Below are 20246 nucleotides of genomic sequence, written 5' to 3'. Positions count from 1 at the left end.
GTCAGTGTGATTGCATGACACTGGTGATGGGGATGCCATACAGATTCATGTCAAAAATACCGAACTATCCCTTTAAAAGAGATTAAACTAAGTATAATGGGACACCTTTACATTTCATAATTAAATGGTACATTTTATTGTTTAAAGTATTAAGGAGTGTTACATTGAATTATTTAAAGAGATCCAAACGAAGCCCCGAGTTAATGTTAACTCAGGGATGTTGCCTAGTTTGGGTCTGGCCTCTACTTTTGTCACGCCCCGAAATTGACATACATTCACAGACAGACTGTGTATGTGACATTTTCACAGTGTTCCAAAGGCTCCAAAGACTCGACAGGCATGGATTATTTTTGTCTCAGAACATCCCTGCAGAGTTTGATGCTCAGTTGTTGATTTGCTCTAAGCATTTTACCGAAGACAGCTTTCAAAATCTTGATCAAGGCTACCTTCACCGTGTCCGGTTCGGTCGGTCCATCCCACACTGGCTCCCTGCCCCCATCCGCCAGGGTTCCCGGACCAGCCCCCGAGCTGACAGCTCGGTTCGAATGCCTGGTGTGTTTAGAGTATGTCCTGCACTTTAGTCAAACAAAATCCCGGACGATTTTGAAATTCCCTCCGAATTTTTTTTTTAGGTATGAAAAGTAGGACATGTCCGGCAAAAAGAGGACGTCTGGTCACCCTACCATATCAACAATTTGATGTTTCAGTGAGTGCGTGCTTGTTGCTATGATGCGTCTTTGCTCAGCAGCTTCGCTCGTTGTAAACCAACCAATCAGCGCACAGCTCATCTAAATATTCATGAGCATACCATAAAAGGAAGAAAACCTGTCGTTTCATTCTAGGGCTTTTAACCAGAATGCATTAGGGCTCATAGAACAGCAAATACGCCATTTTCAGCCCAACCAATGTTATACACCCTATTCAGAGACCTTAAGGACCAAATACCCTATAGAATCATTCTATGAGCCCTTTAATGGGACATTTAATGAAAGTTTTATTTAGTTCATTTTACATTTATTTATTTATTTCATTATTTAATTTTGTACCCTTCAACGCTCCATACATACTAACACAATGGTTGGGAAACCAAATAAGCAGAAGTCTTTGTTTGTGTTAAGCAGATGCTTTAAACCATAAGAACAATATGAACAATATGAACAATGGACAGGAGTTACTATATTAAAGAAATGTTCCTGAAGAGTGGAGGACTCTTGCTGGGAACGACCAGTCAGTGACCTGGACATGATGTTCCTGCTGTGTTCAGACTGAGCTGCCCGAAAGCATCGGACATCTGGCCTCAGATATGACTGAGGAAGAGCCCCAGAGGGAAGGTCTACGGCGGTCAGGATTATGTCGCTCTGACCTGAGATCAGAAAACTACAATTTAACTTTAACAAAAAGAAGGGATCCTCCCTATAGGGAATAACCCTGACAGTTAAAGGAGAAGGAAAAGAAGCAGTATATAAAAAATCCACATTTTGTCTCAAGCCAGCGTGTTAGTTCGTCTGTGAAAACAAGATAAGCTCAGAATCCACAGCATCTTTATTACCGTTTCCAAATTCGGTCCTTTTTTTCCCTACATCTCTCATATTGCATTACATCATCCCTCTCCACACTAAAGCCAGGTATTTTATGGCATAATCAGTCGATCAAGGTTTTGGATAAACGAGCCAAAGAGATGACATCACTGTGACACTATAAAGAACCAAAATCTTTTTACTTTCAACTACTCTGTAAAGTTTAGTACACTAAAACTAGTTTTTAAGTGTGAACTATCTTTATCACCACTGTTTAATGCTCTTATTGTCAGACCTCAGGGTCCTCTTAGATCATCCAGTTGAGTCAGAAGGGACAGTAGTGTCCCAATGCTTTTGGACAGTCCAGCTTCTCTCCATTGGCATGAAACTAAAGACTGATTTTAATACATTAAACAGAGGTTTAAAATACCGGTTTAAGTCAGGACAGAGATGATCACATCACAATGTTTAAAGATGAATTAGCTTTAATGCTAATCTTTGTAATCTATTTATGCCGTATTGTGCAATATTTTCTTTTTTTTAAAGCCTCCGATGCACTGGTGTTGAACATTAGCACACGCGCTAACACACCCAAGCATTGCATCTGGTTTACCCAGCGTATAAGTGATTTCCATATTAGATAAATAAATAAATAAAAGCCTCTTCCCCTCCCTCACAGTAGAAATGAACTTTGTTTGACCCGGCTGTCCGTCTGCATCTAACACCTTGTCTGTAACCTTCGTCTTGCCTCATGTTCAGCTGGAAAGCCGTCATGCTGCATCTCGCCATTGTTTCTACTCCCACCCAGTTTCTCATGATAGTTTAAAGGATTAAAGGAAAACTGGAGGAGAATCGATTCAATAAAACCTTTTTATACACCTTCCTCCACGTCTTCCAGAGAAGCTATATTTAGAGCCTGTTTGAGCAGAAAGAAAATATCTAATCTAATCTAAAAACTACATACTTTTCTTCTTAATTTTAAGAATTGAGATTATTATTATTTTTTTATTCACACCTTGCCTTAAAAAAACTAAAAGAATATAAAAACAACAAAAACCGAAATGATCAAAGCATTAGGATGGGGAGGAAAATCTGGTACCTGGAGGCCAGCTTGTTCTTCTCCTTGCGGGATCGGGCTCGAGCTACGGCCGGCAGGTCGTTGACCGGACCCATCCCCTTAATGGCAGCGTTGAGCTTCTGCAGCTGCTCTCCGATGTTATGGAGCTTCTGAGGGTTGGGGGTCAGGTCGCTGGCGTCTGTTTTGCGGGCTTTACGGCGCCCTTTCTTACCTGAAAACAGGACCGTAAAATTAGCTCATGACCTGAAAAGGTTTTACAGCTCCAGACAGAAGTTTACTTCCACCTCTAAAGATCATGGAAATCTGTTTCACTTTAGACTTTCAATTATTTATTTACTTCGACTTCTCTTCCAGAATGAATAAGGCTACAACACTTACCTTTAATAAAAAAACAAAAACAAATATGCACAAATTTATATTTATTATAAAATCTATTTAGAGGTTAAAGTATTGAGATGCTCATATTATAACATTAGGTCCATTTTACTTACAGAAATCATCTAATCTTTGTAGCCAACAACAATATTTTGACCCAATTTGGTTCAACTTTTACTACATTTTCCAGCAGAATTAGTCCAGCTCATTCAAACTAGCTGGTTCTTTAACATTAACCTTTTCTTTTAGGTAGAAACAGTGAAAACAACAGATAGCTGAGGCTGGAGGTCATTCTGTTTATATTCTTTATCCATTCCAAAACCAGCGTTAATGCAGCTTTGGGATCATGTTCTGTTGGCCATACCAAAACTAGAGATTGGTTAGACTGACTGACATCAGTCGGACCGATACCCGATTTGTGCTGCCGATATTTTTAGGGTGATTTTTAGAGTGATTTAAATTGATAGTAAAATCAAACAGAGCAATAACAATAGATGGTAAATGGAGGGAGCAGCAATGTATGTCGTTCAGCTGATCTTAAGGCTTTTGAATAAATCGTCTAACATCGACTATCTATGTCTGCTAGTCACCAATCTACATCATCCCATCAACAAAGCTGTCAGCTTAGGACAGCTGTGTCCAAGATGTGGCACAGGGGCCATTTGCAGCCCTCTGAAAGATTGGAGTTGGTCCTTGATCCTGATTCAATAAAGGCCTTATTGTGTTTACCAACTCAGGTGGGTTTTTACTTTTCGTTTTATTAAAAGCAAACAGGTAACAAACATCGAGTGACTTTAATGGAGAACAGGCTTGGATGGACCCCTTTAATAAAGCATGAAAAATACATGATCATGTAGCTATCATCCATCCATCCATCCATCCATCCATCCATCCATCCATCCATCCATCCATCCATCCATCCATCCATCCATCCATCCATCCATCNCATCCATCCATCCATCCATCCATCCATCCATCCATCCATCCATCCATCCATCCATCCATCCATCCATCCATCCATCCATCCATTGTCTGTTCATCCATCCATCCATCCTCTGTTCATCCATCCATCCATCCATCCATCCATCCATCCATCCATCCATCCATCCATCCATCCATCCATCCATCCATCCATCCATCGTCTGTTCATCCATCCATCCATCCATCCATCCATCCATCCATCCATCCATCCATCCATCCATCCATCCATCCATGGGTGAGGTACACTGTGAACAGGTCACCAGTCCATCACACACTCCCCCCCTAAGAGCAATTTGAAGCCACCAGTTGATGTAACAGTCCTGGTTTTGAACCCTGGGAGGATTTTCTTCCATCTAATGAGAACAGTTTTTGATCCATGGGTTCATATTTGGACACAATGGGCTATTCCATCCGGAACAATGATCTCAATATCATTACGATAGGTTTTGGAACAGATAAAGGAAGCTCACATTATGCCACTTTCCAACCGAATATGCTTTGAGCATCAAGGCAGCTGGTCCATGGTCAATGGTGGACATAAATCCTGAAGTGTTTTGAGCATCCACTACAGAGTGTTTTTAACTGCCAAGCCTCGATGCAGATCAAGTTAGCCCAAAGCATCACAAGCTTCAGTTGAAGAAATCAAAACTACTGCAGCTTGATAAGACACATAAACCAATCAGAGAAGCCGATCATGGATGTGGCCTTGATCTCTGCCCCTGCAGAGCTGTTAACATTAACCATCAAAAATAAACAAGAATATATTTATTTAGAGGTGTTATGCTCTACTAGCCTTACTTAAACAAAAACAGGAGTTTGTATATTTTCGTTTAGAGAGAAAAGTGCATGTGCTCTGATCATTCTATTTAAATATTTTGTTACTGGCCCACAGTGAAAAGTTAAATACCTACATAAAAATATATATATTATCTATATTCTGGTTCTAAAAAAATGCTTATATTGTCTTCCAGCTGCTGCAAACAGCAATGAGAAATCCCCAAGAGCCTGGCCGGTCTGAGGGAGCTAACGCTGGATTCCCAGTGATAACTCCTCCACCGGTTTATGGAGGTCTGCTGCTTCAAAAAGCTACAGAATATTTAAATATAGGATCCAAATCCTGATTGACGGCGCCAAAGATGTTTGGAGGTGTACTCTCTATTTTAAAAACACCGCTTTTTCCCACTCCTCACAGCAAATAAAGCAAAGCCTCTCTCTTCACTGTATTTGCCATTGTGCACAAGAGGTCAGCAAAGCAGATCAGAAGAATCTGCACACTCTACTCGACGAGCATCACAAATACTCTCAATGTGCGTCTGACTTCAATCAACACAAAGGTCCAAGATGAGGCCTTTTTGATGCTTAAAATGTGTTTGGTGCGAAACAGCATTGAAAAGGCTTTGATATTAAGGAGACCCGTGTGAAGAAGAAAATAAAAACCCTCAAGAAAAACACTGAAATAAACTCCAGCAACACTGAAAAGAGGATGGATGAAATACCCAGCTAAGATTTCCCAAGAAACCTGTCAATGGAAAACAAAGTGTGTCGCTGAGGTGCAAAGGTAGATTTCACAGAGCAGTATGCACATATTTTAGCATGTATGCAGGATTTTGAGCAGGAATGAATAAATAAATAACAGTTCGAATAAAGACAAACTCCTGCATTCATATGCTGTGTTTAAAAGTTATTGGCTATATGCTCAATAAACCCTGAATAACAGAAATCTAAACCTTCCGCTTACACTAACCAACAGTAGCCAATCATCGTCTAAATGCTTGTTTTTATTCAAACGCTGTAGAGACGTGTGAACGGAAAGGTTCAGATGACGTGGCTGCACTTTGGCTTAGCTTTAAAAACATTGCTGACTTTCAGCCATTAGCGTGGATCAGGTTAATGGACTGTAAAATCAGGCCTTATGCTTGAGATCACGGCCAGCTAAGCTAATGCTTTAGCTGGTGATGTAAGACTCACTTATCAGATGCTAAAACATTCAAAGGTTGACATAAAAGTTGCATGTAGGACACAGGCCTTATCTGGTGTCTAAGCTGAGAGGAAAGAAGAGACTCCTGCTGCTGAGCTTTGGTGGAGCCGTGGTTCTGCTTTCACCGCTGTCATTAACATCTATGATTATCAGTTAATTAGCCAGTTAGCTTCTCAGTAATAGCTGCATCCTTGTCGAATGTGGAAAGACAAACCAATTAAAACAAAAGTCTGTCTAAGTCTCTAGAAACACTTCTCACCCTCTCGGCGGTACAGGGTGCTGGGGAGGGTGCTGGAGCTCCAGGACAGGGACCAGTGGACATTGCTGCCCAGCTTCTTCTTAGTGGCCGACTCTCGAGAGCGCCGGTACTCCCAGAAACAGCGACGCTTAGCGGGGCGCTCGCCTGGTTGTCTGGCTGGCTCAGGCTCCACCTCTGGAGGAAGAAAAACAGAAAGGAGGTAGAATTTGGAGTTTTAAGGCAAGTCGAAACAATTTTATTTATATAGCAAAACAAAGCAGCAATAAGCTCTAAAATGACAAGGGCTGTGTCTGAACATACACCCTAATCACTATATATATCACTTAGGGGTGGAAAGGTTCACAAAACCCACAGTTCGGTTCGGTTCACGGTTTCGTGGTCACGGTTTTCGGTTCGGTTCGATTCGGTATATGTTGATTGTTACACAGAAATCCCATAAAAATTAAAGAAATTAATGAAAAAATCCCCCAAAATTAATGAATTGTAATTATTTTTAATGATTTGAATTTAATCATCTCACGCATGCCCTCTACGATCTCCAAGGAACTCAGAGCGGAGCGGACGGGAGCCACAGTGGAGGCTGTAGGCTTTGCTTTGTGCAGGCGGTCTGGAGCACAGCGGAGCGCTGATGGAGTATATGGGATTTCGGGGTTAGCAATGCTTGCACACTGGTGCACTTTAATCCACAACTTTCTTTCCGCCGTCATCGTAGGTCACTCTAAATGCAAAGTGGTCCCATACAGCAGACCTATAAAGTGCTGCTGGCGCGTCTTCCAACTCCTGTTCTTTCCCACTCGCCATACCCACACAATTCTCCACAACAACTAATTTTTTTCTGCTACACCCGGCTACGCTGCTTCGCTTCTTCTTCTTGTTTACTACTGGTGGTTGGCTTTGGTCGCAGTACCGTCACCTTCTGCTCTGGAGTATAAACGCTTCGCCTATGAGAAAATGGAGCAGCGCATAAACCGAACGAAACACGCGAACCGAACCGAGACAGTCGAACCGAACGGTTCGGACGGTTTTCATAAACCGTTCCATCCCTAATATCACTATATAGTTGTTACGTCATTCTATATGAGTGTCCTAGTGTCTAGTGGATGAAAAAGTAGTGGACTCAAAATTTCCCACAATGCACCTTCAAAAGTAATGATCATTGATGGTCATTAGATGAGCAGGTGTATCCCAGAATGCTTTGCAAGAGCTCTCCTCACAGAGCATCACCGGATTTGTTGTAGCAGCTAATAATGAATATAAAGATGGTGCAGGCACCGAACGGGGAGGCGGAGTTACGTGACCAACGGGGAGCGAAAACTGGTAATCATCTGTCCAAACGATCAGTTAACTGAGTTCGTTATAAAGTCAGCTATATAATGTAGTGATTGAGGGGTTTAGGGGTTAGAGCAGATGTTTGGACACAGCCATGTTTGGATTTTAAACTCCATACAACCTAAACTAACGTTAGCTTGAAGAAAGTGAGGCTGGAATAAACTCTAGCGTATAGGCAAGGCAAGTTTATTTGTAATTCAGTACAAAGACAATTCAAAGTGCTTTATATGAAAATAAAAGCAGAATAAAGGCAAATGAAGATAAAAGAACGATTAATACAGGTAGCATTTTTCCAGTCTGCTGGGAGTTTGTTCCAGATCAGTGGAGCATAGGAACTAAATGCTGCTTCTCCATGTTTGGTTCTAGTTCTGGGTCTGGGAGGTTGATCCACTGTCAATAAATCTTTTACGGATTGAGGTGCTGATCTATTCAGTGATTTATAGACTAACAGAAGGATTTTAAAGTCAGTTCTCTCACAGGGAGCCAGTGCAAAGACTTCAGATCCGGATATAGAAACGTTTTACAGTGCTTTAAAACAAAAGAGTGGAGACGTCACTTTCATCCCGTCTAACTGCATATTTAAGGGTGTAGATGTGCTGAGAAACTGGCTGGTGACCAACCCAAGCGGATTACAGGTGATTACAAAACTCTTTTTGCTGAACAGTGAACAAAGCATACCTAAGTGCTTCCTGTAGGAGGCAAAACCAACTTTCTTCTGTTTTTTTAGCGAATGGATAAAAAAAGTTCTGTTTAAAAAAAAAAAAAGGCTTCTTCTAATTAAGGCAAATAAGAAACCCTAACCTGCATTTATCTCAACTTGAACATTTCAAAGCCGCACTTCTTTGCACATCTCACTTATGCAGAACTCAGCCAACTTTACTCCTTTATTGGCTGCAAAATGGATCTTAAAATGTGAATGTTGGCTTATAAATGGTCCTGCTTTTTGTACATTGCACAAAGTAAACTAAAACTAAGTAAAATGTTCTTAAAATTAATATAATATAGAGTTTATAATTAAAAGGTTAGGACTTAAAATAAAGGTAATTATTCTTATTCCATTAGCATAAAGTCACCTGCTAGAATCAAAGGAAAATACACTTATTTCATGAAAAAAATAGATCTATTTAAATTTTTACAGTGGCTCGCTGGTTTACTCCAGACTTATCTGAGAGCAGCTGAACATTTCCTTTAAATCTAAGACCAGCATCATTGCTCCAATTTAAGTCTCTTTTAGAACGAGTCTTTTGTCATCCGAATAAGGCCCAGTGTGAGTCACCATGGCCTCTTTATTATCTGTATTTTCTATTTTTTGTATGTGTTTTTCTTATGTCTCCATTTTTTTTCCTTTTATGTGTTTTTATTTTTGTAGAGCTTAGGATAATCTTGACGTTTTTTTTTCTTTTGCTTTATAAATTCGGTATGGAAGCTGTTATCTATGCTGAATATATAAGAAAACAGGGACACTGAAGGAAATGAAACAACGTTACTCTGTTTGATTTTATCAGGTGGTTTAGTCTAGGTGACGATGCTGGTTTGCGACACTTTAGGATCTCTTGGATTTGCGAGAGGAAGTCACCACGACGTCACAAAAGCAAAAACAGCCACAAACGCTTTCATTCATTAATATCAAAGATAACTGCCCCACATTGGTTCTGATGACCCAGTTTTCTTCATGTAAAGAAGCACCAGAGACACTGTAGCTTTCTGGAGTTAAAGCTGACCTGAGGGCTGGAGCTGCTGGGGGAGTGATGAGCGCTTTAACTGTAGAGACAGAACCTGAAGGCTGAGGAGCTTTTTACATCCTCACACAGATGCTAACAAACAAAGCAGCAATTCATACCATTATCAAGGTCAGAATCCGTATCCTCTTGGAAGAAGAGACATAATGAGAGGAAGAAAACTTCAAGGCTGGACTATTGTAATTCTTTACTATCAGGAAGTCCACAGACTGTAGCTAAAAGCTTTCAGCTGATCCTGCTTCCTCCCACAGTCCAAAAACATGACTGTTAGGTTAATTAGCTTGTCTAAATTCTCCTTAAGACTGAATTATACTCAGAACAAGGTCTGCATGTCTGTCACAGTGAACGTGTGCCTCCGCTCCTGCCGCAGACACTCAGTCTGTGCAGTCACCTCTCCAAAATTATTGGTGACCGCAAACAGTGCCGTAGACAGGAGGCCTCTGATTGGTCAAATCTACATTCGCTCTACACTATGCGTATTTCTTTGGTGCCTTACCGGCTTGTTTTGTTTGTATGACCGCCATTGTGGAAAACAACTCGTGAACATGGACCAGCTAGAAGAGCGAGGTGCGCGAGAACGCTGGGACCCTTTTTCCACCTGGTTCCCCGCTCTTTTTGGCTCTCATGTCCCTCCGTTGTCGCACAAACTTACCCCCACATCCTCACCCCCTTGTCCGTATCTAGACCCACAGCTAGTTTGCGATTGTCCCTCTTTTCTGTTGTGGCGTGGAATAACATAGGGCAAACCACGCTTCAATATTTGGCATAAATCAAAAATATCTGCGACAAGCTCACTGCGACAAACTGCTGCAGGAGGATAACCAGCCCTTAAGGTGTGAGTGTGTGCGTGAATGGTTGTTTGTCCTGTTTGTCTCTGTGTTGCCCTGCGATGAACTGGCGACCTGTCCAGGGTGGACCCCGGCTCTCGCCCGTAGACAGCTAGAGATAAGCACCAGCACCCCTCATGACCCCAACTGAGATAAGCATGATGGAAAATGGATGGATGAATCATATTTATAGTTAGGGAGTCAAGCTACTATGATGAGAAAAAGCAGAAAGAGCAGAAATGTTAGAGATTGAACTAACAAATACTGCAGAGTGGGAGAATAGAGCTAGCATGATAAAAAAAGGGGTCCCTATGTCCTCCAGTAGTCTAAGCCTATAGCAGCACAAATGCAAAAATGGTTCAGGATAACCTAAGGTATGAGGTATGAGGTATAAGAAAGAGCCAAGGGGAAATGTCCCAAACACTCCCTAACAGGATAAACAACCCTCTCCATTAGACACCCTAAAGCAGGGGTGTCAAAGTGGTTCCAGAAAGGGCCGTGTGGCTGCAGGTTTTCTTTCCAACCAAGCAATAGCACACTAGACTCCATTCATCTCATCAAGTCATCATGTTCAGATTGGACTCACTTGATGAGATGGTTGGAGTCTATTGCTTGGTTGGAAAGAAAACCTGCAGCCANTATAAGAAAACAGGGACACTGAAGGAAATGAAACAACGTTACTCTGTTTGATTTTATCAGGTGGTTTAGTCTAGGTGACGATGCTGGTTTGCGACACTTTAGGATCTCTTGGATTTGCGAGAGGAAGTCACCACGACGTCACAAAAGCAAAAACAGCCACAAACGCTTTCATTCATTAATATCAAAGATAACTGCCCCACATTGGTTCTGATGACCCAGTTTTCTTCATGTAAAGAAGCACCAGAGACACTGTAGCTTTCTGGAGTTAAAGCTGACCTGAGGGCTGGAGCTGCTGGGGGAGTGATGAGCGCTTTAACTGTAGAGACAGAACCTGAAGGCTGAGGAGCTTTTTACATCCTCACACAGATGCTAACAAACAAAGCAGCAATTCATACCATTATCAAGGTCAGAATCCGTATCCTCTTGGAAGAAGAGACATAATGAGAGGAAGAAAACTTCAAGGCTGGACTATTGTAATTCTTTACTATCAGGAAGTCCACAGACTGTAGTTAAAAGCTTTCAGCTGATCCTGCTTCCTCCCACAGTCCAAAAACATGACTGTTAGGTTAATTAGCTTGTCTAAATTCTCCTTAAGGCTGAATTATACTCAGAACAAGGTCTGCATGTCTGTCACAGTGAACGTGTGCCTCCACTCCTGCCGCAGACACTCAGTCTGCGCAGTCACCTCTCCAAAATTATTGGTGACCGCAAACAGTGCCGTAGACAGAAGGCCTCTGATTGGTCAAATCTACATCTGCTCTACACTATGCGTATTTCCTGTTTGAAGCCTTACCAGCTTGTTTTGTTTGTATGACCGCCATTGTGGAAAACTCGAACATGGACCATTTAGAAGAGCGAGGTGTGCGATAACGCTGGGACCCTTTTTCCACCTGGTTCCCCACTCTTTTTGGCCCTCATGTCCCTCCGTTGTCGCACAAACTTACCCCCACTTCCTCACCCCCTCGGCCGTATCTAGCACCACAGCTAGTTTGTGATTGTCCCTCTTGCGTTGTGGCGTGGAATAACATAGCGCAGACCACGCTTCAATATTTAGCATAAATCGAAAATATCTGCGACAAGCTCACTGCGACACACTGCTGCAGGAGGATAAGCAGCCCTTAAGGTGTGAGTGTGTGCGTAAATGGTTGTTTGTCCTGTTTGTCTCTGTGTTGCCCTGCGATGAACTGGCGACCTGTCCAGGGTGCATCCCGGCTTTTGCCCGTAGACAGCTAGAGATAAGCACCAGCACCCCTCGTGACCCCAACTGAGATAAGCATGATGGAAAATGGATGGATGAATCATATTTATAGTTAGGGAATCAAGCTACTATGATGAGAAAAAGCAGATAGAGCAGAAATGTTAGAGATTGAACCAACAAATATTGCAGAGTGGGAGAATAGAGCTAGAATGATAAAAAAAAAGGGGTCCCTATGTCCTCCAGTAGTCTAAGCCTATAGCAGCACAAATACAAAAAATGGTTCAGGATAACCTAAGGTATGAAGTATGAGGTATAAGCAAGAGCCAAGGGGAAATGTCCTAAACACTCCCTAACAGGATAAACAACCCTCTCCATTAGACACCGTAAAGCAGGGGTGTCAAAGTGGTTCCAGAAAGGGCCGTGTGGCTGCAGGTTTTCTTTCCAACCAAGCAATAGCCAGTAGACTCCATTCATCTCATCAAGTCATCATGTTCAGATTGGACTCACTTGATGAGATGGCTGGAGTCTATTGCTTGGTTGGAAAGAAAACCTGCAGCAACACGGCCCTTTCTGGAACCACTTTTACACCCGTGCCCTAAAACCTTGCAACTCTAAGGCCTGAATTAATGAAACTCAGCGGTCATAAATCAATATGTTAAAGGTAATTGATAGACTGAAATTTGATAGATTGACATTTTTTAAACTCTTGCAAACATTTAGTTTGAGGCTTCCTTTTAACAACCCCGTTATCAGAGACATAGACAGGTATGAGGCATTGCAGGTTAACAAAAGAAGCCAAACGTACCCCAATCCAAAGGGGCGGACCTGTTGGGTTCATTTTGCATATTTTCTAAACAAAAACAAGGCTTTGTTGGGCTACTGTATAAAGCCTCAAACTCAACACCATTTCTGACATTTTGACTTGAAGAAGCTTCCTGGATGGGAAGCGAAACGTCTACAAACTTGCAAACAAAGTCCAGTGGATACTTTTTTGGAATGACTATGACCTGGATGACTGAGAATCTTCACCAGCATATTTATAGAATCACAGAAACCAAATACAGTCTAGTTATATTGCTGTAATAAAAGCATTTAATGTTTAAAACCACAGAGAATCAACGATGAAATCATCCCGACGCTGAATCCGACCTCAGATCCATTCTGTTATTGTTAGTGATGACAGCCATATATAAGACAATTAATCCGTGAACCCTAATCATAACTGACAGGTTTTTCAGTAGATGCCCCCCCACAACCCTTTTATGAAATCATGCAAAGAGCCTTAATCCACTAACACAGGCTTCATGTCCAAATGAAAAGCTAGCACCAGCTGAAGGCACGTATTCAGTTTCACAGACAGACGTCACAGTAGATTAGCCTCAAGCGTCCAAAGCCACAAATACTGGTATCGTCAATAAAATAAAGCTGCCAGCTGGGAAAAAAAAAAAAAAAAAAGAGATGCTTCTACAGGGATCAAATAGAATCCTGCTCTGATGAAGACGTCCCAATGAGACTGAACCTGGTTTGGACAAACAATTCATCAAGTCTGAGATCCTTTCCATTAGCAAAGGTTGGCAAGTGCTTTCCAGACACACACACACACACAGCTTACGTAACATAGCGTCATCTGGTCCGGTCTGCAGATAACACCATTGTCTGCTGCTCACATTCCCATCCCACGGCTCTCTGAGCACATATAGATATATTCTACCCCTCCACCTTTCTTCTAATCTACTTAACTTCCTTCACAACAAACCTACAGCCTCTCCGTCTAAACTCCACACATTTTCCAACCGTTATAGAGGCCTTGGTTTTGCCACAGGGAACTGCTACGATAAGCTTATCTGGATAAATTGACACCAGGTCTCTGCAGAACAATGGTAAAGAAGAAATATGAGTCCAACTAGGGTTTGAGATCAAGATCTCCACATCCCTGCGTTGCCTTGGAGTAGGATGTCTGAGATTTGCTTATTTAGGTTAGAAGGAGGGAGGGATCAAAGGTAGAAGCCTGAGAACAGATATGAATCTTCTCTGAAAATGGTGTATGTGCGTGAAATCTGAAAGGAACGTTTATATTTCATGTTCATCCTAAATCACAAACCTCCACTTCCTTTAACCCCTTGAACCCTACGGACCCACCGGTGGGTCCAGCTGCTACGTGACCTCGTAATTTTACCAAACCCCCAGTATTGATGTAAAAAACATATTTGGCACAGTTTGGTGACATTTATGGATAAATGTGCCAAAATGGCCTCTCCGCCTAAGAAATTTCTCACTAATACCATTCTAAAATAAATATGATTCATCTGATTGAGTTCAAATTTGGTATATTTTTACACAACATTTAGATTTGAAAGTCTGTACTACTTTTTTGTGCTATAAATAATGTTTTGGTAGTGTTTTGCAATGTTTATTTCAAAGAAAATTTTGGCGAGGTTCAAAAAATGCAAAATATTTTGTATTTTGTCCCTAATATTTCAGGCAGGGTCAAAGCTACAATGGTGCTGACACCAGAAAACATTCTATGACATCTTACCTTTACAGACGTACCAAAAGTTTCTTCTTAAATCTAATTGCTTTGAGGCTATAAGCGATTTACTTTTGTGTGTTTTTGTCAGGCAGAAATTTATTTATACCCCCTTAGGGTGTATTAAAAGATTTAATATTCAACACTTTATTAGATGATGAAGCAGTCACTATATTCTTAGGCAGAATGATGCTTAATCTCCTCCTATATGATGATGTGGTCCGCGGTGAGCGCCATGAAGCTGAGGTGAGTCTGAAATGCACAGCAGTCAACTCAATGCAGTGTAGGTGGAAATTACCGCAGTCGGTTTGTAGCTTTGAAGATATCTTAAGCCTGGTTTATCCTTGATGCGTCTGAGAGATCCGCACAGGCTAATGACATCATTTTAGCAGCCTGATGCATTGCTGATGCATTGATTTTCTGCATCATGTACCCAGAAAGTTTTACGTCGACAGATCTACCCCAAAAGCATCAACTCCTACTAGCGAGGGTTCACAAAAATAAACATCTTGAGACATCTTATAGCTGAAAACAACAATGTTCAACACGATCCTCTGCAAATATACTCATTGAAATATATGACCTTAAAAACAGTGGAAAGTCTTACTTGATTGAATGAATTATGGCTGCATACATAATAAAACTGGTACATCGATGCAAAAGTCATCCTTTGCGACTCCAGGTAAAGTTCATGACTGAAGTTGTAGATTTTGACTCCAGAGAAAAATGCAAAACAATATTGGATCCGGATTAGGAATGATAGTTCAATGGTAGAAAGGACTGGAATAAATTAAACATTCTGAGAGCCTTTTTAAAAAACAATGGATCGTTAGTAATAAAATAAACAATTCAGCTTTAAAATATTACCTTTTAAAGGTGGCAATACTTAATTTAAGACACCTCACTTTTAAATTAGATTTAGTTACAGTTGTGGTTGGATTTAAGTTAACGCCTGCTTCCTGATGTGACATCATGGCAGAAATAAAAATAAAACAGCCAAGGTATCCGTGAGAGAATTATGAACCTCCACAAATGTGTTTCCGTCTCTTCAAAGAATCCTATCTATGCAAATATAAATGGAAATCTGCAGCAATCAAAACGCCCAGGAAGGAGAGGATTTCTGTGTCCCAAAGATTCAGTTTTAGAGCAAACTCTGCATAGCAACCCCTGGACAAAAGGTAGAAAGTTAGAGAGTGTTTATCCATAGTGAAAGAGGTCCATTTTGGAGTCTTTTTAAATTGCTCAAAGAAAGAAGCAAATAAAAATACCAGAGAGTAGTTTGCTTTGAAAGGTTTTACTGTGATCCCCAATCATTACATTCAGAGGAAAAAGTAGTGCTGAAGAAAACCATCATAACCGACACAAAGCTGGGTGGCAGTACGTTGTTGTTGTTGGGTGTTACATAAATGTGGGAATTTTACACCTACATCTGAAGACATAAAACTGGTCGTCCAGGTGGACATTTACTCTGAATGGACCTCTGAGTTGCTACAATTCAATTCATTCATTTCAAGTGTCAATTTACAACATATGTCAACATATTGCCTCTTAAAGACACTTTACTCAGGATTTTTTTTAGGTGCCTGATGACGGCTGCAGAACCTCTGCGCAGGGGGCGTGGTCGCGCACAGAGACAGACTTGACAGTTACAGAGGCATAAATTGGCCTTAAGCCTCTCCTAGCTTATGATCCAAGTCCTATTCCTGAGGTTGTGCCTAACCACCCAGAGGAGAAAACTTATTTTAGCTGCTTTTATCCTATGTCTCCTTCTTTCAATCATGATCCACATTTCATGACCGTAGATAAGGGTGGCAATGTGGAGGGACCTCAAATTGAGAGCTTATCCTTTTCACTCAGCTGTCTCCTCCCAACAGACTGGTGCAAGGTCATCATTACCACTAAACTCCACTTCCTCCATGTCTGCGCCGCTAACGTACCCAGCCGTCTGCTCGACTGAGCTATTATGTTGATATGTTAATTAATGAGATTTGTTCCGCAATCTCTATAACTACTCCAAATGTGCTGTACTCAGACAAGCTTTCCTTCCTTCTCCCCCAATAAGGAACAACCAATTTTCTTTTCTGCCTCGAATCCCTTGGCTCTGCCTAGACCTCTAGCGTATGCATTCTTTGGATTTCAAAGGACTTGGAGCAGAGGACACTATACATGTAACAGCAGATGCAATGGGCATTGCTTTTCACAGAGCATTACTTCTTATGGAAGGGAACAACCATCCCAGTCTGCGAGTCAAAGGGCACTCTCCTCGCCATGGGATGCTGAAGACACGTGTCAGACACTCCGGCAACATCCAGAGATCTGAGGTGTTCAAGGTGATCTCCTTCACCCTGAAGCCTTGCTACATGGAGTTTTATGACCAGCTTGGTAACATCAGCCTTAGTGAGGAAACAAATCAGGCACTGAGCACCCCGTCTCTTCTTTTGCCACACAAGACCTGTTAAACAGGTTTAGGAGATCCTCCCAGTATTCCTTCTGCCATTTGAAAATGTCCTCATCCAGGGTCAGCAGGTCTTAACTCCCATTAAAAACAGTGTTGGTAAAGCACTGCCTACCCCTCCATGGGTGTCGGACAGTTTGCCAGAATCCCTTTGGGGCTCACCGACAGCTTTTCCACATAGTTTCTCTAAACCCCTCCCAGTTTCAAATATTTGTCTCTGCAACCATCTGGGCAGCGGCATACTTGGCCCCAGAATACCTGATTGCTGCCTTAAGAGTTAAAACAGGCTCAATATGACCCCTTCTTTAGCTTGACAGCATCCCTTACTGCTGAGGTCCATCACAAGGTTTGGGGGTTACCTCTGCAACTGGCACTGCAGACACAGCTTTTTCAGCCACAGCTACATACAGCCGCATCAAAATTATATATTTTTAAACCTTTTAATGAATAAACAAGCACAAATATTGAGTCTAATATATTCATATGAGATCTTCTGTAAAAGTGTAATTGTCAGGATTCCTGTCTGTGTATGTGTTTTTTCTGTATTTGTCTCCCTTCCTCCACCAGGAGGCGCCTGGTTGTGTTCCACCTCCCTACACACTTGCTGTGAGTTACCTCATTAACGGAGTGCTCTTAAGCTGCTGACTGCCACTACCTTAACGCCAGAGTGTTTGCCAGTTTTGGGTACTCTAGCCAAGCTGAGTTTTGCTGAGTTCTTGTCAACCTTAGTTTTAATCTTGTTTTTGTCTTTGCCTCTCGGGCAGGAAGTCATTCTGCAAACTGGATTTTTCAGACCTTCTCTCCCTGGAAGGAACATCTGTGCTTCAAGCTGAGTTTAGGATTCAAACTGGAGGTTTGAACCCACTTTCCATCAAGAGATCATTTGAGCTTCACACTGGGAAAAGAATTCATCTCCACTACGACCCGTTCCAAGTACCGCAGGAAATCTGAGTTGCAGTCAGCTTCACTGTTCGCCAACAAACAACTGCATTCTGGGTAAACCCTGTCCGCCCTCCACCGAATTAGACAAACACTGCAACTCAGCACACTGAATGGAGTCTAAAGGTCAGCTACTTCTCTGGAAACATGAGTTATCTACCAAATTCTCCTCGTCAAGTTCGAGAATCAAATTTCCTACTGAGCCCGAACTAACCGCAGTGTCTTCCCTCTCACCTTTCAGTTCCGGTTGAGCAGTGTCTCCAAAATAAACCTGTTAAACCTTTCCCTGGGTCTCTCTGAATTGGTCTCTCTGTATGTGGGTCCGAGCTCTTAATAAAATCATGACACTAATGTGTGATTTGCATCTTTGTTATTTGAATGTCTTGATTTATTAAAGGCTGTTATTTCTTATTTGTGCACAGTTTAACCAGCCTGTCTTTGCAGAGTATCTGTGTTAAATATATAATATCATTATAACCAAGTCAGGGACCAAGGTTGAAAGCTGACACAGATTTTTCAGATTATGCTGAGCTTCAAGGTTTCCTGCATATAAGGAATGCTGACCCATTTCCGCCACAAAACAAAGCAACAGCGACCAGAAAATTCTCAGAACCCAATCAATTCAAGCATCTCTGGGATATTCTGCACAGTAAAGTCCAATCGGCTCCAGCTCACAACTTGCAGGACTCTAATCCTAAAACATCCTGGATTTGATCTGAGCGTATGATTAGATAAAAAATAGGGCCCTATGATGTCTGTATCAACTACAGCACACTGAAGTGAATACAACCCCCTCGTGATTCTGAGGCTGCATTGGTCAGACCCACACAGTAGTATGACAAAAGTGTCATGAGTCACACAAGGAAACCAAGAAAATGCAAAACTAATGGTGACATAAACATTACCAATTACAGAGAAGAGAAACAGCGATCTAGTTCATGCAGCAGCAAATGCATTTCTGTGTTAATAAAAACCACCTCGTGTTTATTAACCTGTTAACTATTGATGATCTTGAGACTTTTGGTACAAACTCACACATTAATGATTAATTTCAAAGTCTGGTTGCCAGTGGGATATAGTCAGAGCCTGAACATTTTAAAAATGTATGATCGGATCTTTTAGAAGCGTAATGGTTAGACCAATAAATCGAGTGGCTGACAGTTCTGACTGATATCAGTGGGTTTTTTGGGCATCAGTATTATTAGTTCATTCATTGGTTAGACTAGAGCATTCAACAGCCATAAGTTCAATCAATATTCTATCCATTGTTAATATTTAGTTCTAATACATTTTTTTATTATTATATTGAGGCTTGTTTAAGATTTTCTATCAATATGTAGTTTTGTAATCATATAAATTGAGGGGAAAAAAAGCAATATTTGCTCCAATATGGTCAGGCGGTCCGATCAGCTCTGGGCCCCGCCCCTTCTTATGACGTCATCAATCGGCAACTCCACTCGGACAAACTGTATTGCACCTATTTCTAAAGGATCAGATCTCTTTTGGAGTCTCAACATATTATTACCTATATTTGCTAATATTTTACATTTCATTGGGGATCATAAGTAGAAAACAATCATTGTCAGTCTTGAGGGAAAATACTGCGTTCTAAGACATTTAACAAGGTGACAAAAAAATCGGAGCTTATTTTTATTCTTTTTTCTTGTTAAGATCAGGGAGGAGAAACTGGATATCTTAAAAAATACATTTCGTAGAGATGTTAGACAAATAAAACAGTTATTCTACTTGTAGAAAATGAATGGCACGAATTTTAAAGTAGTAGCTTAACATGGCTGACCGGGCTAAAAGAGTAAAACTAGCCACAGCGCTTTCCAGCTCTCCCCCTTTATATCATGGTCTAACAATTACTTTGTTCACCAAAAACAGATTTTTTTTTTTCAGTATTCAGGTAAAATGTCATCGGTCATTAGACCCGCTGATGCTAGAGATGCTCCAGATTCGGCACACGGACGCTGCAGGATTTTATTATCGTTGTCTGGGCAACCACAATATTTTACATCATGTGGCAACGTTCAGCCAATCATGCAGTGTAACGTCACTGGCATGAAGCAGGACCCGAGCAGATCTGGTACCTACAACGGCTCAAAAACATGAACAGCACATATTGGGAATCAGTTGGACTGAAGTCAAAATAATTGACATTGGGATCAGCCTTAAAAAACCTGTAGCGGTTGATCTCTTTTAGGATCTGCTGCTATCTTAGTGTCAGGTACAACATCAAACCTTCAAGGATTTAGTGCAGCCATGACCTGCCATGCAAGTGCATCAAGGAGGGGAGTAAGACCATTGTAGGGAGTTATTATAATGCCATATCTAGGGGTGTAAATAATGATCATTTTGTATCAATGCATCGATCCACCAGCCGACGATCCGATGCATCGATA

The 20246-nt window shown here is 41.4% G+C and overlaps 1 protein-coding gene across 4 annotated transcripts in view; it reads right to left on the bottom strand.

The window, feature by feature from the left end:
* The window catches only part of LOC107081950 (CREB3 regulatory factor-like), a 59559-nt gene that overhangs the window by 15397 nt on the left and 23916 nt on the right, over nucleotides 1–20246 (bottom strand). For all 4 annotated transcript variants that reach the window (XM_015370335.1, XM_015370337.1, XM_015370336.1 and 1 more), the window contains 2 exons: nucleotides 6189–6362; nucleotides 2617–2806 (listed from right to left, as the gene is read on the bottom strand). In XM_015370335.1, the coding sequence (XP_015225821.1) occupies nucleotides 2617–2806; nucleotides 6189–6362 (364 nt within the window). The remainder of the gene's footprint in view (nucleotides 1–2616; nucleotides 2807–6188; nucleotides 6363–20246) is intronic.

Source organism: Cyprinodon variegatus, unplaced genomic scaffold (assembly GCF_000732505.1).
Source record: "Cyprinodon variegatus isolate N-32 unplaced genomic scaffold, C_variegatus-1.0 Scaffold45, whole genome shotgun sequence".
Lineage (NCBI taxonomy): Eukaryota > Metazoa > Chordata > Actinopteri > Cyprinodontiformes > Cyprinodontidae > Cyprinodon > Cyprinodon variegatus.
This window is presented reverse-complemented; position numbering and strand designations above follow the sequence as displayed.